This window comes from Paramisgurnus dabryanus, chromosome 2 (assembly GCF_030506205.2).
Source record: "Paramisgurnus dabryanus chromosome 2, PD_genome_1.1, whole genome shotgun sequence".
In the NCBI taxonomy this organism is placed as follows: domain Eukaryota; kingdom Metazoa; phylum Chordata; class Actinopteri; order Cypriniformes; family Cobitidae; genus Paramisgurnus; species Paramisgurnus dabryanus.
The window spans coordinates 49391112-49416564 of record NC_133338.1 but is presented as its reverse complement, the minus strand read 5'-3'; the positions used below and the strand labels follow the sequence as shown (position 1 = coordinate 49416564).

General features: G+C 44.6%; 1 protein-coding gene across 1 annotated transcript; it reads left to right on the top strand.

Moving 5' to 3' along the window:
• The first annotated feature begins 1904 nt into the window (after positions 1-1904).
• On the top strand, positions 1905-24693 carry LOC135743892 (uncharacterized). The gene is made up of 7 exons (XM_065261784.1): positions 1905-1980; positions 2539-2713; positions 13935-14048; positions 17601-17657; positions 17751-17930; positions 23928-24026; positions 24127-24693. Exons 2-6 carry the CDS (start codon positions 2540-2542, stop codon positions 24012-24014), a joined length of 612 nt encoding a protein of 203 aa, XP_065117856.1. The 5' UTR covers positions 1905-1980; position 2539; the 3' UTR covers positions 24015-24026; positions 24127-24693.
• Positions 24694-25453: the final 760 nt, after the last annotated feature.

Here is a 25453-nt window from a genome sequence, read left to right as displayed (position 1 = left end):
GAGATGCGTGTCAGAAACCCGTATTCAAAAGTTTATAACTTCTCACAAAATCTGTCGAATCCTATTACTCTTCACTGTGACATGCAATAAATGAAGATACCCCAGGCCAGTTAATACTTCAGCAGAGCAGAGCTGATGTTAAAAAAATGCTGTTAAGTCAACTCCCCAGGCTTGTTATGTAAAGCCAAATCTGCTTTCTGTATTCGTTCCACACAAATGACAATGCCAATTTTTCAAGCCGAGCCTGAATGTCACAAAAAAAGACATTCTTCTTCGTGAGGGAGAGACAAAGAGAAACAAAAACGCATCAATTTCAGTCAGCCCCAACACTGATGAGGACGTTTTTGTAAAACAATAGTAACCATCTGTAGCCATCTCTGATTTTGGCCTCTGAGGATGTTTAAGCATTTCCCCACTTTTTAAATTTTACGTAACACGCGACTTTGAGATTCAGTTATGAACAAAATATAGCTCAATCAACCTTCTATTCATTCAGTCTAAGGGCGTAGATTTGGTTTAAGGGAAGGGGTGTCAATTGTATGTTTTTCTTAATCATTTCATAATTATTGTGGTGGTGGGTTGTAAATGACATGCCTATGTGTTTTCAGTATTTCCTAGACCAACTGCTATTGGACCGAGAGTCCCCATGCATGAAATCAAAATGTTTGGATTGTATTTTTATTTGTCAAATAAAATGGCGACTAGCATATGTTTTCAATTGTTTCAAATGAAAGTGCTTTTTAAAAAAGGCTGGCGTTTTTTTTTTCGTGCAGGGGTTACTCACCATTAATATTTATTTTCTAGTCACCATTCGCAACAAAGGAAGTAACACAAGAAACTATATCCTGTAGACTTAGTGAAATGCACACACCGTGTTTTTTACAGCCTGATCTCACGAGAATTTGTACTTATTTTACGAGTTAGCTAATTTGTATGAATTCATACGAGGTAAATTGCGCAAAAACTTACGATTATTATTATTTTTTAAAACAATAACGAAACCCAACCCCTAACCCCGACATCACAGGGTTCAATGCAAATCGTACAAAAATCTACAAATGTGGTCATATGAATTAATACGAATTAGCCACCTCGTAAAATATATACGAATTGCTATGAGATAGTGTTGGTTTTTATATGGTGGTCCCTTCAAGGAAGCAATTTTGCCATTTCTGACCATGTGACATCCCGTGATTCAGTTTTAAAAATTTCACAGTATTTTTAACCAACATTTTACTTACGTTTTTCATTTGTTTCCCTTTACTTAGCCTTTAATAATGTAAAAGTAGAAGTTGAAACACACTTTAAATAACGACATTAGGATTTATTTGAGAAATAATTATTGAAGAATAAATATTTGCAATTATTTTTATATAGGAATGTGATAGACTGAAAGATGTGTAATGTGCAAAAATAATACCCAACTTTGGAAATCTTTACGTATTTGTCCTTGTCTATTCAAATATCATTAAATCAACTATTAGAAATTTTGTGTTGTGTTTAGAGTATAAACTAAAGCTTAGCTTTGCTGAGAATTAAGGCTTGGCAAAATATTAAACACAACACAAGCAGCCTCTTGAGTCAATGCCCAGAAGAATGACTTCTCAAATGTAGTTAAAAAGAACAACAAAATATGAAAAACTGATTTATTTCCTTTTAGCTGTTAGTCTTTCAATGCATTTTTGTATATGTAGAGACAGATCACAATGTAAGTGACTCTAGCAGCTCTACTTTCTCATTATTATTTTATTTACATGTAACCTTTTGCAATGAGGCTTGTTGTCTAAAAAAAAAACATACTGTACATGCAAAGTAAAATCTTCCCCTCACCTCTTTTATAATTATTTTAATTTGTTGTAACTTCCTTCCCGTTACAAGAAGAACAGCATTCCTCTTACACATTTGAGAAGTTGAAACACTTATGCAGGTCACTGCTACTTACAAAGCAGAAAGAGTCAAACTGAAACAATCACATTGAAGGTAAGTCTGATTTTAACACAAAGTCTTTCTCATAATCTGTAAAACTTGAGTGCTATTGATAAAGAAGAAAACAATTGTTTTAATGAAATCTGATATGTTGAGCAGATACATTTTCATACACACTTGAGAGAGACTTAAAATCTGATGCAGGTGATGACAAGAACCTGCAGTTAACCGGGAGAGTTGTTTGTTTATCTTCCAGAATTTAAAAGTAATTAGAAAAGTTACGTCAGGTGAACAAATTTGATCGGGCAAGTGATGTTCCAAGAGATTTCCTATAAATGGAGCAACAGTGTTTTTCTTTTGCTCCGGTATCTAACGAAGCTAAACTTCCCTCACCGGTGAGCTTGGAGTGGAAAATGGGAAGCCTGGAGGTGGAGATGAGTGATTAGAAAATGATTTTATAGGAAAAATATCAGAATAGATGTGGAGATACACATGCAAATACTAGAACTGAGTCTGTGTTAGATTGGTCAAATGTGGTTGTCAATAAACAGACCATTTATTGTCATCTTCAAAAATGTATAATATTATCACATGATGTGTTCATTGTTACAGGATGTCTTTGAGTGTGTCACAGGGTGAAGGATTGACCGTATTCCCTATCACCACAAATCCAAAAAGCAAATGGCCGACATTGTGTCACATCCTGGGTAATCTGTGCCTAAGTCCAGTGTCTTCAACACCTCATGACCTCAAAACTGCAATGTATTGCCCCACAGCAGTACTAGGGGTGAGCAAGACTCTGATACAGCTTACATTACTGTAGCGATTCAGCGGGAGGAGGGGAATAAAGTTATTTGAAACAATATAAACCTCCGACTGTAATACTACGGGGATTCCCAAGGGAATCTTAGATTTTAGCTCAAAAGGGAATATTATGTATAACTAACTGTAATTAATTATACAAGTTTATCAGGTTTTACCTGGCGTAGCAGAATTAATAATAACAATTAATTAATATGTTCGTCCACCGAAGACATATATCCATAATCGTATATTAACGTCTAAGAAATGTTAATTTCATGGCCTTTAAAATTAACCTTCTTACTGATATACAGTGCTACTCGCAGCGTGTAGCTGGATCAAAAGGCAGAAATAGTGACTTTAATTTCGTGAGCATTGAACACAGAAACAATTCAATTGTGAAAATGCAAAACCGGTTTATTAACTACAAAACGAAGTACACACAACGACTAACTAAACATACACATATACAATAACATAAAACATAGATGAGAAAGAAAAGACTGAAAAGCTAGAGAGAGAGTAAAAGATTGGCAAAAACACTATTGCTTAACATCTGCACAAACCATCGGAAAATCTCTAAGGATCGCCTTAATTTTCATAAGGGGTAAAGCTTAAACATCAGCGAGTAGAACAAGGTTAATACTTGCATTTGGCTCTTTATGATGTAGTACGACGTGTCTGGTGCGCGCGGGTGCGAGCAGAGAGAGAGAGAGAGAGATAATCCAGGTGTGCTCGTAAGTCCGTTTGGTTGTTCCGTATGGCGGAGTGTTCCGCGTAAATTGTCCGAACTCGAAGTGCAAAGTGCAAGCCAGGAAATTACTGTCCCGAAGAGTAGGACAGGGCTCAGAGAAAAGATGATGAATCCGAGGGACTCTGGGTGAGTCTCAGCGAGTTTCCAAACTGCGCTGACGGGTTACCTGAGTAACCGAGCGACTGAGCGCTCCTGGGTGATTGAGCGATTGAGCAACTGAGCAATGATGGCTTGGACGATAGGCCATTTTGACCTTTCACGCGCCCAGCCCATTTTAGGTGAAATGACCAATGTGCGAAGTGTTCGATCGCGCGGGAAACAAGCCTTTGTTCTTTCAGACATCACATTTGCGTAAATGCCAAATGATAAAAGTTTGTTTCCATAACTCTTCAAATCGATATTAAATGACATTGATGCGGCTTATGGTAATATGATACATAGAAATGATTAGGAAATAAAGAGTGGATTAATTTGATACTAGACAAGACATGGGTTTAAGATCACGTTGAATAATAATTTCATACCTAAGATATGAACCATGCTACAGTGAACAAAATCTAACTAGAGTGTTAACACACAGTTACATCACACATACACGATCATGCAGTAAAGGGATATAAAATATATACACATTTAAACAGCTCATTGTGATCTTTAAATGTGGTTTCATCAGAGACATATAGTCCGTGCCCCCCCTGCTGTGTCTCTGGCGACTGTGGATTCCTTTGAACTTCCTTTGAAGACGGCATTTGTTTTAATTGTCGCCCACTTTACAGCCTTGATAGGTGATAGAGGAGACAGGGTTATCTAATTATCACAATTTTAGGGCTGTTGAAATCCAGATGCCAAATGGCCCCAATCTGACTCCGAGCCATTTGCTACATATCCCCCCTTCATGGCCACCAGGGTCTTGAGAGACTTTGGTGGGCGATGGTTCAATAGGCGATGGTTGGACAGGTCATTTGGTCTGGATGGCAGGTGTATCTTAATTTTCTGCAGCGCTTCTGCATGCCTGCAGAGGGGTGATTTCGATGAGGTTGGGCTCTTGCTCGGCTTGTGTGTCTTGCTTCCCACGGTTCCGCTTGAAGGCTCGAGGGAGGGCAGCTGTGCACTTGTTCACTGTTTCCTGCATCCCACTGACTCTTCGGTACAGGATGAAAGCGAGGCCAAGAGTAAGGGCATATCCTACTCCTGTGGAGAGGCACAGTACCGTGTCAGCGGCGGTCCAGGCTCTGACAACAGGGAGGCTGTGCATAGCTGGCATCCGAGCAAGTGCCTGGAGGGCAGTGTCAATGGGCGTGACATCAATTAGTTGGGTCCCCCCTTCTGCAATCCTCATCTCCAGTTCAGGGTCTAAAGTGAAGTTGTGGTCCCTGAAGAAAGTTGAAATTTCCAGTTCGGTGTGGTACTCCTCACTGGGAAGGTGATAGAGTGCGAGTTCATCGATGTGAAGAATCGCATCCTTTGGAACTTGAATCCACATCGTCTGGTTTGGTAGACTGATGCGGGTGGCTGTGTCGTGTTGGTCGTAGGTCAAAATGGCTGTGCTGGCTGGGGTGTTGACCAGCCATCGGTCACCTACGATTTCTGCTTGGGTGTTAGTGACCTCGGCTCGTGGTTTAGCTGAGGCAGGACAACGAGAGGCAATCTTCATGGGCCGCAGCCCACAGATGCCGTCAGTGTTGTCCCGAAGGAAAGGTTTGCTGGGGCAGAGATAATGAATGTCTTTAGTGAGGCTGCACATGCGCAGGTTTGGTGCAAGGTACAGCTGTTCATTGCTGTCATGGTAAGCCACAACGTCGGGGGTGCGTATTCTGATGTGGGTGTTTCCCTGCCAGAAGCCAACATTGACAATGTCTTTGAGTCTGTAGATGTTGTGTGACTCAATGATTGGCAGGTTTATCAGAAAAGCAAGTTCGCCTTGTTCAGGGGCTATGCTTAAGGGAATTGCGCTGCCTAGGGAGTAGGCCAGATGAGCCTGCAGAGTGTTTGTTGGCCCTGCAGTGGCAGAGGATAAAATGGTCTGTACCAGGCTTAGGGGTACCAGGTAGGGTGGAATTCTACCCATGGCTAGACTGTCCACAGAGGAGCTCACCTCGCGCAGCATGTCTGACATCAGAGCTGTGACCAGTTGAGAATAGGCATGATCCACCTGCAGTACTGAGAAAATCTGTTTCAAAGAGTTCACTGTTTGTTTCAGTGCGACACTGTGTGTGTTGAGAATTACGACAGTATCTTTTAAGGATTTTCCCATGGTTTGCAGTGATTTGCTCTGAGCTGTCAGTTGTTCTCTCAGTTGAGGTATTTCCTCCTGGATCTCATTCACATGTCGTCTCACCGTGGCTATGCTGACTGCATTGACACTGGTGACTCCAATGTTGAACAAAGTTCCGACTGCTGCGGCGGCTCCGAGTAGGGCCCCCAGGAACCGCTTGGGGCGCTTAGTTTGTCCGCTGAGATCTGCTTGTGTGACAGTCATCTTCTGAAGCTGGTACAGCATGTGTTTGATGTCGGCCTCTGCGTGAAACATAGCGTTCTGCGCCCATCGTTCTCCTGCCCAACTGGTTTCTGGTGCTGATGCTGTGTAGTGTGCTCTGTAGACATCACTGGGGTTGAGTCGGACATAGACTTTTTGGCTATGTGTTCTGCAGTTCGTGATCAGGAGTCCAGGTTGCTCGTTTAGGACGATGCCTGAGGCTGGACCCGGCGACACGATATCAGGTTGCGACCACCCCCCTTGTAGGCTGATGTACAGGACAGTGATCCACAGCAGCATCCTGGTGAGAGAGAGAGAGAGAGAGAAAGAACAATAGGTGAGCGCTACAGGTCCTTGTTTGGTCAGGACAGCTCTCTTTCTTTTCATTAGCGGCTGTTCCCTAGGTGGCAGAGTTTTAGTGATGAGGCAGTGTGGAGGGAGTTTGGCCTGGTTAGTGCTAGTCCCCCCTTTACTGTCATGCCACAATGTTGAGTGTCTCTTGACTTGGTTCCGGTGGACCCCTCTGAAAATTGGTTCCTTCTGACTCCTGCCCATCTTGATCCGGTATGCGACGGGAGAGAGTTTGTCCACAATCTCATGAGGTCCTGCCCAGTGTGGCAGAAATTTCTTTGACAGCTGCTGGTGAGCTGTCTGAATTGGCGGGGCGAAACTGCAGTACCAGATCTTGGTCGTTTGAAAAGCGAAGGTCGTTCCCAGATGAAGTTCATCCAGATACTGGTGAGTGGTGTCATTGGGTGCTGGAAAGCATTCTACCGACTTTGTGAATTGGCAGATGACCGTGAGAAAGTGTTTGTTGCCCCTCGTTGACCTGGGTAATGGTCCAACCCAATCTATCTGGAGGTCTAACAATGGGAAGTTGACACCTCTTTTTTGCAGTGGTGCTCCATGGTTTGGGTTAGCCGGTTGGAACTGGCAGCAAACCAGACATCCCTTGATGTATTGTGCTACATCCTGCTGCATTTCAGGCCAATATGCCACCTGTTTCAGTGTTTCATACGTGGCTTTTGTGCGATGGTGTCCAGCACATGCTGTGTCATGCGCATGCATCAGTAGGACCCCCCTATGGGCCTGAGGAACCACAAGCGCAGGTGTAGTGCGGTCATCAGGGACATACCAGAGGATGTTGTGTTGTATGCACAGCAGGTGCCTGACATCGTTGAGACGTTTGGGGGTTGGAGCAGCAGACATGTCAGAGTTTGTGATAGGGTAGGTGGAGGGGTCTGAGAGGTGGTTTAACATAGCTTGGGTAGCGATGTTAAAGGCTTGTAGTTTCTGATGATCTGCATCATCCTGCATGGCATCTGCATCTTTTACATTTTGTTGAATTTGTGCGTCAAGTCCTGGGTATGGCTCTGAGTCTTTGGCTGGGTGCAGAGTGCAGAGCGGTGAACTTTTGGAGTTTAGGTCTGAGACGAAGTTCCCGCGGCTGGCTGGGGGGTCGTCCATGACCTGTGTGACCTGGCAGTTTACCTCAGATGATCTGGCTGATTGAAAGGGTAAAGGTTCTCGCACTTGAGCCCAAATTTTTAACTGTTTAAAGTCCATTAAGGGTTCAAAGCGGTCTAGCAGGTCTTTGCCAATGAGGAGAGGATATGAGTCCATTGGTGAGATGTACACAGGGTGTATGATGCTCATAGGACCGATTGTCAGGTGGATGGGAATCACCTGTTGCAGTTGAACTTCAGTCTGGCTGTAAGACTGCACATTCAGCATACACCTTTGGGGTTTAAGGGTCAAATTTTGGGCCTTAGCTCTGTTCTGGAGTCTGGTGAAAAGCTGGGATGACATCAGCGTTAGGTCAGCTCCGGTGTCGACGAGGGCTTCTAGTTCGACCTCATTTTCCAAGGTGATGGATAGATATAGCTTTTTGGCTTCTCCTCTTTCGATCAGGTTTCCCAGGAGGCTTGGTACTGGGGCTGTTGTATTAACGGGAAGGCAGTTAAAACTGGTTTCCTGTGACTCTGTAGGGAAGGAGACAGTTAACACAGCACTCTCTGGTACTTGCAGGCTTTGGTTGGTTGGTGTCTGAGATATTGTTTGTACGCCAAAGTCTTTGGTTTGTGAAATGAATAAGGAGTCGGGTTTGTCTTCGTGGTCCTGCTTGTGGGGCCTCTTTTGGATTAACTCCTTCAATATTCTCAGAATCTCTGCTGATTCAGACGTGTCTGTGTCACTCTGTTTCTGGGGTAGTTCAGACTTAGCCTTGCTCTGTGTGTATCGAGACTGATCTCTCTGTTGACTGTTTGGACTGTTACCCGTTTTTGATCTGCCAGGTGCAGGACGGTTACCTCTAGGTCGTCGGCCAGGTTCCCACGAGCCGCCACCCTTCTGGTTGTCTGATGAGTTTGGCCGGCTCCATGACCTCTCGGCGCGTCCCATTTGGTGCTTGGGACGAGCCCCTTCATGGCCGTACCATTCCTGGCTGGCTGTAAAGTCTCTTGACCCTCTGTTGAAAGGTCTTTCACTGTGGCGCGGTCGTGCGCCCTCCAGTGGTAGTTCAGGGTACAGTTCAGAGACAGGGAGAATGACAGGGTTTTTAACAGTCTTTTCAGAGGCCGCTCTTTGTTTACCATAAGCTTTATGGGCCAAGTCCCGCAGCTGCCTGGTTGTCATCGTGCGAGGGCAGGCCATAACCCCTAAGTGTTGGCTTACTGTGAAATGAAGATTTCGCAGAAAAAGGGTCCTGAAGTTAAAGTCCTCCTCCATTCCTGGCTCATTCCGTGAGCCAAAGTAAGCTCGCCTGAGTCTGTTGTAGTAGGCCTGTGGAGTTTCGTTTCTGCTCTGTTTGAGGTCCATTGCTGTAACTAGTCCATGTTCTGACTCTGGATCCGCAAACTCTTCTATTAAAGCCTTTTGCAGCTGCTTGTAATCCATCTTGACGTTTTCTGGCTGCCGGTCAAGGAAACTCCTCACCTCACGACTGGAAGTAACCCGTAGCAGATACAGTTTGTCTCTTGTGGTTACATTTGGCAGTGTTTGCACATAAAAGTCAATGTCCTGCAGGTAAGAGTGGATATCATGGCCACCTGCAGGCTCTGGGGTAAATGTTGGGATATTTCTAGCAAGCTTGTCGAGGTCTTTGGGTGCCACGCCGGGCATGTCTGCAGGTGACCTCGGGAAATTTGTTTGTTCCCACCCCTCTGTGGTAGTGAGAGGTTCTGGGATGCTGGCTGATGTCTTTAACAATGGGCTCCCGCCCCCCTTTTCAACAGAAAAGCTTTGGTGGGGGGGTGCAGGCTCACTGGTTGAATGAAAGGGAAAGGTTGCTTTTTCCCTTACTTGTTCAGCTTGCAGTTTATATGCATAAATGAGTTCTCTTTGGGCGGAGTCAAGGTCGTCCCTCGCCTGGTCTCGTTGCTGAGCCAGAGCTCGACCTTCATCTCGAGCCGCTCGCAGGTGATTCTCACAGGCCTTCAGCTTGGCATCACGTTCCTTCAGTTCTGCCTTTGCTCTCACCAGAAGATGTTCAGCCTGCTGAAGCTTTCCAGACAGCTCTTCTCTGGCTGTCTTTTCCTGTTGCTCCTTGTGCTCTGTGTCTGTGCGGAGTTTTGACAAGGCCTCTTGGAGTTGTCCAATCTCGTCCTTTAGCCTCCAGTGTTCCTCCTCCGTCGATGGGTGTTGATCCTCTAATCCCTGTGTCAGCTGATCTAGACGATTCTGCGCGTCCTCCTGATTCCTCCGTGCCTCTGCCGCTTGGAGCTGTAGAGCTGCTGCATCCTGTTCCAGTTGGGCGACATTCCTTTCGCCCAGTTTTAGCTGGATGATGAGGTTGTGAGCGATGGCACCTGTGATCTTGGCTATATCCTTGTGACTGTAGCTCCTCGTTGGGTCGAGGGTTATGAACTTGTCCAGGGTGTCGTCGAGTTGCTCTCTTTCCAAGTGTTGCAGTTCATTGGCGAGGTTGGGCAGGAGTTCAGATGTCACAGCGCTGAGCCAGGCCTCTAGCTGGTCCCAGTGGTTGACAGGGCTTGGTGATCTGGACATGTTGACACACTAATAGAAGAGAAAACACAAAGAGCCAATGCGAGTCCGCACAGTTCAACGAGCTACGGCAATAAAAAAAAGGTATATATATATGTGTGGGCTATGAGCTTATTATCAGGGCCTTTCTCCAGCGGCACAGATAATCAGTGTGGGGAAAAAAAAAAAGGAAATAGTTTAGTAATTTGTCTTTGTTAAAACCTATAGGTCGCCTTGGACATTTGGTTTATCGAGCGTATTACTAATGAATTCTCCTTATGGTTTGTGCAGTTTTGCTCTTTCAGCCCAAAAATAAAGTGAATCAAAATAATTAAAATTAATTAATTATAATGATTAAAATAAAATAAAACAAAATAAAATAAAGAATGAGGAGGATAGGTTGCTGGAAATGAAATAGGAACGGAAAAGAGAGGAAAGAAAAACAAATAAATAAAAAAAACAAACAAATAAAATGAAAATAATACTAATAAAATAAAATGAAAATGGGAATTGAGACAGCCAACAGACGAAGTCCTAAGGCTGGGAAAATGAAGAGGATAGGAGGTGGAAAAGGGGTTTCCTGTTTCAGCTTAGCAGGTTCTCTACCCTAGATTTGATGACAGGGCCTTACAGGGAGAGGGCACTATGGAGTCATGCGAGCTAGGGGAGTGGCTTAGCTAGAGTGGCTGGGCTAGACCCAACGTGAGAGGGATCTGGTGCCTCTAGTGGCTACAGAGGGGAGAAAAATGCATCTCTTTTACACTAACACCTGTTGACTATTTAAGACAACCCAGGGTGGAACACAGAGACAAGGCGCTTCCCTGAGCACGCAGCCAAGAGTGCCGGGCCTTCTGCCCTCCCCACCTCGACCGCTCAACAGTCACGCCCTTCACACCGCCAGGCCGCACTCAAAGGTGTCACCCACCAACTGGCACTGCTGCTAGGGCTTTGTGTGTCAGCTGGCACGGTTAGCGATTGGAGTGCCCGGTGGCAGAGGTCGCACTGTGTCTTGCTGCCTAAGGTGCTAAAGGAGGGAGCTACCGCAGCACCCCGACTGTACACACTCGAGTCAGTTCCGCGGGACCGGTCTCTTGTAGAACTCACCTCTGGCGAAGTCCTGATTCATCTATCAAGTGTTAGCTTTAAAGAGATGCACAGGGGCTTATCCTATTGCACCAGTTAAAACATAAATGAATTCACTGAGAATGGGACTTATGGGGCTGAATTCTATTCACAGTAAAGAATTGATTCAATTAAAATTTAAAATAAATCAAACTGCATTAAATTTAAATTTAAACTTAATTAAAATACAATCTCTACAATAGAAAAGAGAACAGGAAAGTAAGGAGCGAGAGAGAACAGCAAAAATGAAATAAAATAAAATAAATCAAAATAAAATAAAAATTAAATAAAGAAATAATAAATTAATAAAGCCACAGCACTATTAATTATTATTTATCATTTAAGACCATAACATTCAATACGTAGGAAATAAAACTACAAAGTAGTAGAATAACCCAGTTATTGAAGTAAGGCCAAAATTCCAAGTTTGACTCCTGTCATACACTTCCCAAAAGAGTTTATGAGAGGGCCAAACGAACTTTCCCCACCAGATGGCGATATTTCGCCCAACAAACAAAGAAAGCGGAAGTCAGGCGTAGAGTAGAGAAGAAGGAGAAGTGTTAGACACTCAAGACTGACATCTAGTGTTAGAACTAGGTAGTACGCTTTAAACTGACAAAGATTCGCTTCTATTCAACAATTACATCGGCGGCCGCTCCGTTGCTAAGACGACGGATGTAATTTGCTCATGTTTGCGCTGCCTATTTTAATTTTGGCTTAGTTACCGGGACACGCAATAAACAAAGAGTCCAACGTGCTTTATCGTACGTTGTGACTATAAATACTTGATCAAGTTTTCATCTCCTTAAAAAAAAAATTGAAGTCTTACCCTCGGTGCTTTCAATTAAAAAAAATCCACGTACGTGAATAAAATGGAAAAATACAATAGACAGCTTCTCTAATTGCAAATCATTTCCTGGAGATTAAACAAAAAGGCCTTATCAGATGGGAGTACTCACTCGACCACCGCTTCGCTCTACATAAAGGAATTCTACTCTTTATTAGGCGGAATCAGACAGTAATGCAGCGTATCAAAGTGTTTTTAATACGGTTACCTTAAAGACTGCAGTTAGCTATACATAACAGGGGCGCGAGTCTGTTACGTCCTGAAAATGATACAGGAAAATACATTTTCATTCATACCAATATAAGAACGAACACAGTTATAGCTGATAGTTCTTTTCATTCACACAATGCAAAACACATTTGACCTGTTAACTGTTTTTGCTCAGAAATAATGTTTAAATCTGCCCGCGCGTTCTCCACCATTAATATGTAGCGATTCAGCGGGAGGAGGGGAATAAAGTTATTTGAAACAATATAAACCTCCGACTGTAATACTACGGGGATTCCCAAGGGAATCTTAGATTTTAGCTCAAAAGGGAATATTATGTATAACTAACTGTAATTAATTATACAAGTTTATCAGGTTTTACCTGGCGTAGCAGAATTAATAATAACAATTAATTAATATGTTCGTCCACCGAAGACATATATCCATAATCGTATATTAACGTCTAAGAAATGTTAATTTCATGGCCTTTAAAATTAACCTTCTTACTGATATACAGTGCTACTCGCAGCGTGTAGCTGGATCAAAAGGCAGAAATAGTGACTTTAATTTCGTGAGCATTGAACACAGAAACAATTCAATTGTGAAAATGCAAAACCGGTTTATTAACTACAAAACGAAGTACACACAACGACTTACTAAACATACACATATACAATAACATAAAACATAGATGAGAAAGAAAAGACTGAAAAGCTAGAGAGAGAGTAAAAGATTGGCAAAAACACTATTGCTTAACATCTGCACAAACCATCGGAAAATCTCTAAGGATCGCCTTAATTTTCATAAGGGGTAAAGCTTAAACATCAGCGAGTAGAACAAGGTTAATACTTGCATTTGGCTCTTTATGATGTAGTACGACGTGTCTGGTGCGCGCGGGTGCGAGCAGAGAGAGAGAGAGAGAGATAATCCAGGTGTGCTCGTAAGTCCGTTTGGTTGTTCCGTATGGCGGAGTGTTCCGCGTAAATTGTCCGAACTCGAAGTGCAAAGTGCAAGCCAGGAAATTACTGTCCCGAAGAGTAGGACAGGGCTCAGAGAAAAGATGATGAATCCGAGGGACTCTGGGTGAGTCTCAGCGAGTTTCCAAACTGCGCTGACGGGTTACCTGAGTAACCGAGCGACTGAGCGCTCCTGGGTGATTGAGCGATTGAGCAACTGAGCAATGATGGCTTGGACGATAGGCCATTTTGACCTTTCACGCGCCCAGCCCATTTTAGGTGAAATGACCAATGTGCGAAGTGTTCGATCGCGCGGGAAACAAGCCTTTGTTCTTTCAGACATCACATTTGCGTAAATGCCAAATGATAAAAGTTTGTTTCCATAACTCTTCAAATCGATATTAAATGACATTGATGCGGCTTATGGTAATATGATACATAGAAATGATTAGGAAATAAAGAGTGGATTAATTTGATACTAGACAAGACATGGGTTTAAGATCACGTTGAATAATAATTTCATACCTAAGATATGAACCATGCTACAGTGAACAAAATCTAACTAGAGTGTTAACACACAGTTACATCACACATTGGCGTCGAAAATGGCAAAGTTCCAAAAAAACATTTTTAAGTGTAATGTAGGTATTTACATATTGTTGTGGTGCAAAGGTGCATTCAATGGACATTTTGTAAATGACGTATGAATTTGTACAAAGTGAACCTTAAAATAACATGCAATTATCATAAGAAAACAACCCCTACGTCAAAAGGGGGGAAGCAAATCTTACAAAATGTACCTAGTAAAATATGTATTAATTGTGATAGCGTTGGTATAAACTACATTGTTCTCTTATTCATTAGGTCTTGCAGATTTTGGTGGGAATCCTTAACATCATAACAGGGATTTTGTTTGCAAACTGGGGGATACATGATTACATTATGATGATTTATGCTCCATTTTGGCTTGGTGCTTTGGTAAGAATTGAGTCTTTTTCTGCTTATTCTTTATATTTCTATAAAATAAGTGAGTCCATTAAGACAGTAAATTATATGACACTTGGTTGTTTTGATTAAATTCCCACACTTGAGCATTAAAGTGCCTCTCAGTTGGATTTTCTAAAATTACCTTTATTGCGTTGTGTAATGTAGCCGTCCATCAATGTAAATGCTCTGCAAAGACGTTCATCGAAAAAGTGCACGATAAATAAAGTTATTGTGTTCCAAAAGAAGAAGTCGACTCTGAATCACCTTAACTCTTTCCCCGCCATTGACGAGATATCTCGTCAATTATGAGAAAACGCTTCCCCGCCAATGACGAGATTTTCCGTCTTTCCGCAATACCGCAACTTTTTAAAACCGGAAGTATTGCCCTATGGCAAGCGGCTGCATGTCCGTGTCTGTTTTAAAGATCGCTCTGAATCGGATCTCTATGAAAAGTCCGTCAATAAAATGGAATGATCTCTGCTTTTTGCTCAAAATATGGTGTTTTTGCAAAAACCTACCCATATTCAAAAGCTGATTGCAAAAGAACCACTAAAGGTAGGATGAAACGGTTTTTTTTTTGTTTGAAAGCAGAGGGTCTGTTCTTTCATTTGGTATATTGTATGTTTATATATTTAAAGAAGAACATTTTCTGGAAGGCATTAAACTTTGGTGAAAATCATGAAAAACGCTGGCGCTGGCTGGCAACTTTTTTTTAAAACGCTGGCGGTGAAAGAGTTAAAGGGACACTCCACTTTTTAGAAATTATGCTCATTTTCCAGTTCCCCTATAGAGTTAAACATTTGATTTTTACAGTTTTGGAATCCATTCAGCCGATCTCCGGGTCTGACACTTTTAGCATAGCTTAGCACAATCCATTGAATCTGATTAGACCATTAACATCACGCTAAAAAATAACAAAAGAGCGTCGATATTTTTCCTATTTAAAACTTGACTCTTATGTAGTTACAGTGAGTACTAAGACTGACGGAAAATTAAAAGTAGATATTTTCTCGGCAGATATGGACTATACTCTCATTCTGGCGTAGTAATCAAGGACTTTGCTGCCGTAACATGGCTGCATGAGGCGCAATAATATTACGCACTGCTCGAAAATAGTCCCCTGCTATTGAAAGTAACCAAGAAGAGTCAAGTTTTAAGTAGGAAAAGTATCAAAACTCTTTGGTTATTTTTAAACACGCGATGCTAATGGTCTAATCAGATTCAATGGATTATGCTAAGCTACGCTAAAAGTGGTACCGCCAGACCCGGAGATCAGCTGAATGGATTCCAAAATGGTAAAAATAAAATGTTTAAGCTGGAAAATTAGGATATTTTCAAAAAAGTGGAGTGTCCTTTTAACGAGTCATCAGTAATTCAAATCTTTTCGGATCTATGTCACCAAGTATCACATTTGCATGATGCCATGGCTGGTTCACCGTGAATGATTAATATGTTTGTGTGGTTCACGTCATGTTGAGAAGACCCTGGGCCCTATCATTCGTATTTTGCACCGGCGCACAGCGGGGTTTTCCCTCCACAGACGCACATCGGCAAACTAGGGAATGAACTTGCGCTCCCTGGGCGGTTCAGCGCAAAAAAGGAGGCGTGTTCCGGCGCAAACCATCCCTGATGCTATTTTGCAGTTTCAAAAAACAATTGCGCCACTGACCAGATAAAACTAGTCTAAAGTCAGTGGCGCGTTGCGCGTTGTTCATTATGCTATTTTAAGGGCGCATGCTTGACCATAATGTATAGCGTGCACAACGCGTACACACTTTGCTTATCTAATCTACACAGATGCAACAGTAATTTTGCAAATCATAAATTGTTACAATAAAAAATATTAACACATGAGATAAGGGAAATCATTGTGGTGAGCATTGTGGTGATAGTTTTTATTTATTTTGTGTGGCTGCGTTAAAAAAAGATCATGCAAATAACGATTAAAATATTTTTTATTAAACGATTAAAATAAGTTTGTTGTGTGGCTGTATTACGTTTATTTTATGTAAATAATAATTCAAATGTTTTCATAAGAAACCCCAATGTATGTGAACTTGATTTGTAAGTGTACTTTGGGGTTGGACTGCTTGCGTTTCTTGGCTTTCAGCTGTGAGGGTGGACGCAGCGATGTCCTCTGCTGGCGTCAGGTCCTGAGGCAGATCCACCTCCCGTTACACGGCGTGGCCGATTTATGCTGGCAAGCTTGGGATTCCCCCGTCTCCTGACATCATTGTAGCGCTTGCGGCGCAACGTCCTGGGGATGCCAGCTGATGAGACAATTGTGGCTATTTCCTCTCACGCCTGTTTAACTGACGCTGATTTGGGCGGGTTTCTCCCATCCCCATACAAAACAACTTCTCTGTCTTTGACTGCTCTTACAAGAATGTCGGACCCCTCGGCTGTTAACCGCTCCTGGCGTGCACCTGGTAAATCCGTCATAATAATAGCATCCCGCCATGGAACTTGCGCACTTGCGTTTAAAGGGAATGTTGGATGACGTTCTGATTGGTTTATTTTTTTATTTTTATTTTTTTGTTGAAGTTACTTTATTCTTTGTTTTATAAATCTTTTTATTGGAGAATCAAGGATGTTACATTTTACAGTGAAACAGTTCTCCAGTTTTATTTTATCTTAAACAACTAAAACCTTAGACAACCCCCTCCCAAAAAAAAAGAACCTTCCCAACACATTTGTCCAGCCCTACCCGCCCCCCATATTTTGACAACATTCCGGGAGAACAGTCTTTTTTTCATTTTGTTTGTTGCACAGTACCTGATTGGTTTATTTGACTTTACGCCCAAACCACACCTATGGATAATGAACCTACTTCAGACCAACCCCTTATTGATTTGCGCCTGGCGCAAGAGTTATTTCTCCCGCCGGGAAAATAGCAACAGCGCCCAAGATCTGCCCACAAAGTCACTTGCGCTTTGCCCTTCGCACTTGCGTTTCAGATCGTTAAAATAGGGCCCCCTGTGTTACCATATCATGTGGCGTACTCATTAAATTGGCAGAGATGCGTTTTCGTGAAACAATCAAGGTATGTAACATTATTATGGTAATTGGCATTTCGCTTCCGACAGGTGTTGTATACAAAAAAAAAACAATCATAACAAACTGGACTGGCTGGCCAATTAGAGCAGAGATGGCTCACAGAAAGGAGGGGTTTAGACTGAATCTGAACTGTTACAGCATCTTTGAGAAACTATGTGATATGATTACATGATATGAATGTATAATAACAGTGTTTTTTGACCTTGTATTCATTTAAACCTGTTGTAGGGGACCCCAAGATAATATTAGGCCACTTAAAAGAACATCTAAAGGGGCACTTTAAAGACAACACATGCTACCATTTCAATTTTGGAATGTAAAATAAACTAAACACTTTTTATGTGCTGTCATGTGGTATATTGAGGAGAGTTGTGCATTTATTTTCCTAAATGATCAGATTTTTGTGTTGCACCCCTACTTTACAGTATGTGAATCGGTTTTGATTGACCGATTTTAAACTAAACATTTGTTTGCTTTGCATTTTAGTTCCTCATATCTGCAATCACGGTCTTTCTTACGCAATGCAGTGACCGTTATATTTGGGTAAATGTTTATCAAACACATCTTACATTTATTTCATTGACACTTCTGGTTTGGTCAATGAATCTCATGCTTATGGTGTTTTTTATATTACAGGTTACTTTAGCTAACATCGTAAACCAAGTCACTGGTTTTGTGGCTGTTATAGGTGTTGCATTGTATTCATGGGATTTGGTGAGCACGAGCTATTTTTCAGCCAACGAATATTCAGCAACACTCATTCAAGAACAGATCAAAGGAGCTGATTCAATTCTGTACTTTGAGGAATCAAATATGGTAATGATTCTTGTATTTAGATGGGTTAGTTAGTGCTTCTCATCTGGTGGGCTGCAATGCAAACATTTCACACAAGAAACATATAAATAAATTAAAAATAATGGTTAAAAAATACCTCTGTATTTTTTGTTTTGATATCAAACCAAATTTGACAGTATTTTGGCACAAATTTATTTCTCACTTGGCTGCATTAAGCCAGACTAGGATGGTAACCTCACCGTATCCAAAAAATGTTCATTTGTAAACAGGGTTTATGACGATCATTGCCATGCATTTTAAAAAGCCATTTTTGTGTAATTGTGTATAATTAAAATTGTTGTGCCATGTTAGGTCTCCGCTTGATATCCAGTGTAACATCTACATCCTAAAGCAAAACCAGTTGAGAACGCTTAGGTTACTCACGTAACCCCGGTTCCCTGAAATAACGGGAACGAAGCATTGCGTCAGTTTGCTGACGCTATGGGGGAAACTCCTGTTTACTCCGTGATTGAAGCCTATTGGTTAACGTCTGTAGAAAATACAGACCAATGACGTTTGAGCCCGCGCGGGGGCGTGGCACACGTCCCTATATAAGCCGGTGAAATACGTCAAGAGCTCATTATTATTCGACTGAAGCGCGCAGCCGAATAACACTCGCTGCGTAGACGTTTGTAGCACGGCCAGCGACGCAATGCTTCGTTCCCGTTATTTCAGGGAACCGGGGTTACGTGAGTAACCTAAGCGTTCCCTTTCAATACGGTTCACTTCGCATTGCGTCAGTTTGCTGACGCTATGGGGGAACGTAATCCCATCCCGCCGTGCATACACAACGGACTGAGGTGCCCTTACCGGAGAGACACTGCATGTGGCCCTAACCCAGCATATACATAGCTCTAGCGAGCGCAAGTGTAAGCACCATATATGAAACAGTAATACGCATACAGTGAAGTTTCTAAACGCACCATGATGCATATACAATAGAGCACGAGACGGCGGGTTCCCTGAGCGCGCCGCGAGCTGTGCATGAATTATTAATAGGTAGCCATGACGGTGAGCTAGCAACGCACCGTGAAGGCATACAGAAACGCAGTCGCGTGAATCATTAAGCCGATAAGACCTGTGCTTGTAAGGCAGGGACATCCAGGCTATAAAATCTGACAAACGTAGACGGCGAGGACCAGCCGGCCGCGTTACAAATGTCAACGATAGAAATCCCCGTAGACCAAGCCCAAGATGAAGCCATACCCCTCGTGGAGTGAGCTTTTAAACCAACTGGACAATGTTCATTCAGGGAGGCGTAAGCCAAAGCAATGGCTTCGACGATCCATTTAGATAGCCTCTGTTTAGTGAGCGGCATACCTAAGGAATGTTGTGCGAAGCTTACGAACAGCTGATCTGACTTGCGGTATGAGGCAGAACGGTCCGTGTATATTCTTAACGCTCTGACGGGGCAGAGCGTGTTCGGGGTTTGTTCGCCGTCCGCCGTCGGAAGGGCGAGAAGTGAAACCACCTGAACTCTAAATGGCGTGGTCAAAACTTTAGGAATGTATCCCGCTCTCGGTCTAAGGATCACTTTGCTATCGTTAGGACCGAATTCCAGACACGACGGGTCAATTGAAAACGCGTGTAAATCGCCCACTCGTTTAACCGATGCCAACGCCAGGAGGAGAGCGGTTTTAAACGAGAGAGCGCGCAGGTCAGCCTGTTCGAGGGGCTCGAAAGGGGGGCCGCGCAGCGCTTTCAGGACCGTGGACAGATCCCAAGACGGGACCGTGTTAGGTCGCGGTGGGTTTAGTCTGCGAGCGCCTCTGAGGAATTTAATGATGAGATCATGTTTTCCCACGGTGCGACCGGCGATAAGGGCGTGATTCGCCGTTATCGCCGCCACATACACTTTAAGCGTCGAGGGCGCGCGACCGCTGTCCAGCATTTCCTGCAGAAAGGAGAGAATATGCTCCACTTCACAGGTGTTTGGGTTTAGGTCTTTCGTCGTGCACCAGTCAGAAAAAATAGACCACTTTTGGGCGTAAAGGCGCCTGGTAGATGGGGCCCTAGCTTCATTTAGAGTATTTAACACTCGTCCTGAAAGGCGTGATGGTTGCCGTTCAGAGACCAAACGTGTAGATTCCATAGCTCCGGCTGTGGATGCCATATCGTCCCTCTCGCCTGAGATAGGAGGTCTTTCCTCAGCGGTACTGGCCATGGTGCTGATGTTTTCAGCTGCCATAGGTCGGGGAGCCATGGTTGGTTGTGCCAAAACGGGGCGACCAGAATTATCGCGCATTTCGTCTCTCTTATCCTCTGAAGGACCTGTGGTAACAGGGCCACCGGAGGAAAAGCATACAGAAGACACGCCGGCCATGCTTGCGACAGGGCATCGTGGTGTCTCGAGAAGAAGATCGGGCAATGCGCGTTCTCGTCTGACGCAAACAGATCGATCTCCGCCCGGCCGAAGACGGTCCATATTCTCTCGACCGTCTGAGGATGCAGTCTCCATTCTCCCGGCGGCGGACCGTTGCGCGAGAGAATGTCTGCACCCGTATTGGCTACACCCGGTACGTGAGTCGCTTTCAACGAACGTACGTTCGCGTGAGCCCATAATAAAAGCCGTCTCGCCAGCCTGGATAGGGGGCGAGATCTCAGCCCTCCTTGGTGGTTTATGAACGAAACCACCGTCATACTGTCCGACCGCACTAGAACGTGTTGATGTTGGAGTTTCGGTCGAAAGTGTCGTAGCGCCAAGATAACCGCCCACATCTCGAGGTGGTTGATATGTAGCTGAGACAACTGGTTGTTCCACGCACCGAAGGCGAGCTCGCCGTCGCAGTGAGCGCCCCAACCCGTCGCAGACGCATCCGTAGTCACCACTTTCCTCCTGCTCACGGAGCCGAGCTCCGTGCCCGAGAGGAAAAGGTGAGGGGATGTCCATATCGAAAGCGCTTTCACGCAGCTGTACGTGATTTTGATTAATAAGCGGCCTGACAACCAAGCACGGGGCGGAACTTTCGCTTTCAACCAAAACTGAAGCAGCCTCATGAACAGCATTCCCAACGGTATTAGTGGGGATGCTGCTGCCATCAGACCCAGCATTTTTTGGAATCGTTTGAGAGGGAGGTGTGAACCCGCTTTGAACGATGCCGCCTCGCGTCTGACCGTGAGCGCGCGTTCCTGTGTAAGCCATGCCCGCATCTTTAATGAGTCGAGCGTCGTGCCTAAGAACGCGATTCGCTGCGTGGGGGTGAGCAAACTCTTCTGGAGGTTGATTTTGAACCCCAAATTCTCCAAATGCTGGAGTACAACGGTCTTGTGCGCAGTAATTTCCCTCTCTGACTGTGCTAGAATAAGCCAATCGTCGAGGTAATTCAATATGCGGATGCCGCTCTGTCTGAGAGGGGCGAGAGCCGCATCCGCACATTTGGTAAATGTGCGTGGTGCCAGAGATAATCCGAAGGGCAGAACTTTGTACTGGTATGCTGTCCCGTCGAGCGCGAATCTTAGGAACGGCCTGTGACGTGGCGCTATCGGAATGTGAAAGTAAGCGTCTTTCAGATCCACTGATATGAACCAATCGCCCGGTCGAATTAACGCCATGATTCGTCTGGCTGTAAGCATTTTGAACGGCCGTTTGGCAAGAGCGCGATTCAAAACGCGTAGATCCAATATCGGTCTGAGGCCGCCGTCTTTCTTTGGAACGAGAAAATAACGACTGTAAAAGCCTGATTCGCTTTGATCCGCCGGGACCGTCTCTATCGCGTCTTTTAGTAATAAAGAACGCACCTCTTCCCTGAGGATCTGCATACGATCGTCTGGGACAGTGGTGTAGAGAACGCCGCGAAACCGGGGTGGTCTCCGGGCGAATTGAAGTGAATAACCGTGTTGGATTACGTTTAGAATCCAGCCCGGCATACCGGGGGTGGATTGCCAAACGTGAAATTTGACGGCGAGCGTCGATATGCTTATGGACGTTAAGCCGTGTGTGTGTGTTTGTGTGTACAGAGGAGGAAATTTGCTCTTTTTGTGAAAAGGTAAAAATTTGTGTTTCGCTGTTACAGCGAGGGTGTGTCCAGCGCCCGAGGGGACTGAAACACGCAGAACTTTCGAGGGCGGGCCGGCCGAAGCGGGACCAGAGCCTCTTTTCCTCCTCAGACTCTCTTCAGGGAGGCGGCGCCGGCGTCGGGTCCAGCGTAATCCGAGGACGGGGACCGCGGCGTCGAGGCGGGCCAGCCGATCGTGCAGGACGCTGGCGCTTGACCTCCGGTTCAGCTCTCTGCTGGGGCTGAGCTGGTGCTGGCTTAGGGCGCTGAGCTGGCGGCGGTTTTGGGCGGCCGGTCTCAGACGCTGAGGCAGATCGTTTTGGTAGAAAATGCCGCATAGCCTGCGACGATTTCTGTGCCTCAGTGAAGCGCTGGGTGAACCCCTCCACAGCGGAGCCGAAGAGCCCCGACGGTGACACGGGCGAGTCAAGAAGGGCAACCCGATCCGTGTCCTTTATCTCCGTCAAGTTCAGCCACAGATGTCTCTCCAGAACAACCAGGCTGGCCATGGCTCTTCCTACAGCCTGAGTGGCGACTTTAGTGGCGCGAAGGGCCAGATCAGTCGCGCTGCGCAGGTTCTGAAAGGTCGACGGGTCCGGACCTGTCTCGTCCATGTCACGGAGGAGTTTTGCCTGGTATACCTGCAGCACCGCCATCGTATGGAGAGCGGATGCAGCGTGGCCGTCGGCGGCGTAAGATTTCGACGCCAGGGTCGATGTCAGGCGACAGGGCTTTGACGGATGGTTCAACTTAGCCCTCCATCCGCCGGCTGAAGACGGGCAGAGATGGGCGGCGACAGTTTCCTCGAGCGGCGGCAGCTTGGAGTAGCCGTGTTCATCGGCGCCGTCCACTACGGAGAGGACGTGGGAGACGGCGCTCTGAGCTCGGGTGGAGTGGGGAGCACGCCAAGATTTGGTGAGCTCCTGGTGAACCTCAGGGAAAAACGGCGCCTGCCGTTGGCGGGACGATTGACGGCGCCCGGGCTGCAGAAACCATTCGTCCAACCGGCTGAGTTGAGGCTCTGACGGCGGCGACCACTTAATGTTGAGCTCCGCCGTAGCTTGCGTCAAGATGCGGATGAGCTCAGAGTCGTGAGGACGCGACTCGGTAGGTTCATCAGCGGCGGCTGCGTGGGCGTCGTCATCCGAAGCCGCCCAATCCTCTAACTCCTCAGAGGATGATATCACTTCCAAGTTGTCACCGGACCCAAAGGAAACCATGCCGCTAGCACTCGGCAGGGGGCGTAGGTCCTCATGGGCGAAGGTGACAGGGTGACGGCGGGGAGACAGAGCACGCGGGGGGTGAGCCGGCGTGGACTCGGTCTCAGGGCGTCTTCCAGCTTCACGGCTCCGCTGCTGTTTAGGCGGGAGAGCACGGGAAGCCTTCCGTTTAAAGATCTCGAGGCGGGAGCGCAGCACCGCGATAGGAAGGAGCTCGCAGTGGGCGCAGCCCGCCTCAGCGAGTACGGCCTCGGCGTGGGCAGGACCCAGACAGATGACGCACTCCTTGTGGAAATCCTCCACAGGCAAAGGGGCTCGGCAGGAGCCGCAATGCCGAAGCGACATTATCTCAACGCGCTTCTGCTCTTTTAGATAACTCTTTTTTAGGCTCACCGGAAAGCGGCAGGGGAACACGCTGGTGTGTTGTAGTCCGCTGCAGTGCTTGGATCGACGGCGAGTAAGGGCTTCTTCTTCGGAGCAGCGAGAAGGTTCGCGCTGAAGGAGAAAAGTAATGAGCTCTTGACGTATTTCACCGGCTTATATAGGGACGTGTGCCACGCCCCCGCGCGGGCTCAAACGTCATTGGTCTGTATTTTCTACAGACGTTAACCAATAGGCTTCAATCACGGAGTAAACAGGAGTTTCCCCCATAGCGTCAGCAAACTGACGCAATGCGAAGTGAACCGTATTGAAAGGGAACCTCTTGTGTGGAAATTTGCTAAATGTTTTTTATTCCTAGACTCACTGACCTTTTTCATTTTTAGATGTTTCGTAGGACGCTAGATGTCATGATGATAGCTTTTGCCGTACTTCAGCTCTGCCTAAACTCCATTTTTATTGTTACACCTTGAATCGGGAAAAATGTAAGTGCAAAACTATAAAATCTCACCACAATTAAAACACAAAAACACAAACCTACTGTACAACATCACAATGTCTGAAATCTCCTCTGTGGTTTTTCAGTCTGCAGAAGACCTTCAACTTCACAAACTGCTCCCAGAAGACACCACTGGCAATCCTGCATGTTAAAAAAATAAGAGACACAAAAATATAAAACATCATTTTATTTAAATCAGTTTTTTCTCTTGTATTAGAATAGCAGCACTTTAAATCTAAAACACTACAATTGTTCATGTCTATCTCCGTTGATTCATTTTTAACTCAAAATTGACTCATAATGAGGATACCTGTATGTTTTATTTGTGACCCTGGACTACAAAACCAATCATAAGTTGCATGGGTATATTTGTAGCAATAGCCAAAAAAAATCAGGATTTTAACTGAAAATCATGTTCCAAGAAGATATTTTGTAAATTTCTTACTATAAAACTATCCAAAAATGTATTTATCATTAGTAATATGTGTTGCTAAGGACTTCATTTGGACAACTTTAAAGGCCATTTTCTCAATATTTAGATTTTTTGCAGATTTCAAGAGATGTATAAATGACATTTTGAAAAATGTACCATTATGGTTTGCGGTCCAGGGTTCTACAGTCAGCCATCACAATGACATCCTTTAGGGCAGGGGTGGGGAACCCTGGTCCTAGAGGGCCATTGTCCTGCAGAGTTTAGTTCCAACCCTAATTAAACACACCTGAAAAATCTAATTAAAGCCTTCAGGATTACTTGGAAATGAAATTCAGGTGTGTTTGATTAGGGTTGGAACTAAACTCTGCAGGACAGTGGCCCTCCAGGACCCAGGGTTCCCCACTCCTGCTTTATGGGCTAAAAGTATCTGTTTATGTATCTGTAAAGTAGTGTATGTGTACTATACATTTATTTGTCACAGTCAATGTCTGTGATGTCTGTATCACTCTGTATTTATTTAGTTGCTGGTAAAGGAGAGCAAAATTGGTTTGAGACTTTATCACAAGGTCAGAGACTGCACACTTTTTCAAAGCTATAACAGCCACACATTGGTCAAAGTGACTTGCAGAAACCAATTAAAAAGACTGATTTTTCATGATTTTTTAATAGCAAACACTAAACCGAAGTGCAGTCTCCTACAGGAAGTCACTGGCTGAAATGGTGCTACTGTACCAATTAATGGAGAAGTGAGAAAAAAGGTGGCTAATACAAATTTTTATGTCTGTTTCCTTTTAGTCTTTCATAAAGTAACAGTAAGCTAAAATGCTTGTTAAATAATGACACAAGGGCATTTTTAAAAAATTGTAATTATATATTTATTTAACATTGGTTTCCAACAATTGTCTCATGGGCCGTTGTCAGGGGCGTCAGTTTGTGTTGAAAAGTGGTGGTGACAAAAAAATCAGATGAAAAAACATTAC

Excerpts from the sequence above, each read along its gene's own strand:
- LOC135743892 (XM_065261784.1), top strand. The coding sequence starts at position 2,540 with ATGTCTTTGAGTGTGTCACAGGGTGAAGGATTGACCGTATTCCCTATC. Across the intron at positions 2,714-13,934 it reads GCCCCACAGCAGTACTAGGG|GTCTTGCAGATTTTGGTGGG; the intron begins GTGAGCAAGACT and ends CTTATTCATTAG. Across the intron at positions 14,049-17,600 it reads CATTTTGGCTTGGTGCTTTG|TTCCTCATATCTGCAATCAC; the intron begins GTAAGAATTGAG and ends TTTGCATTTTAG.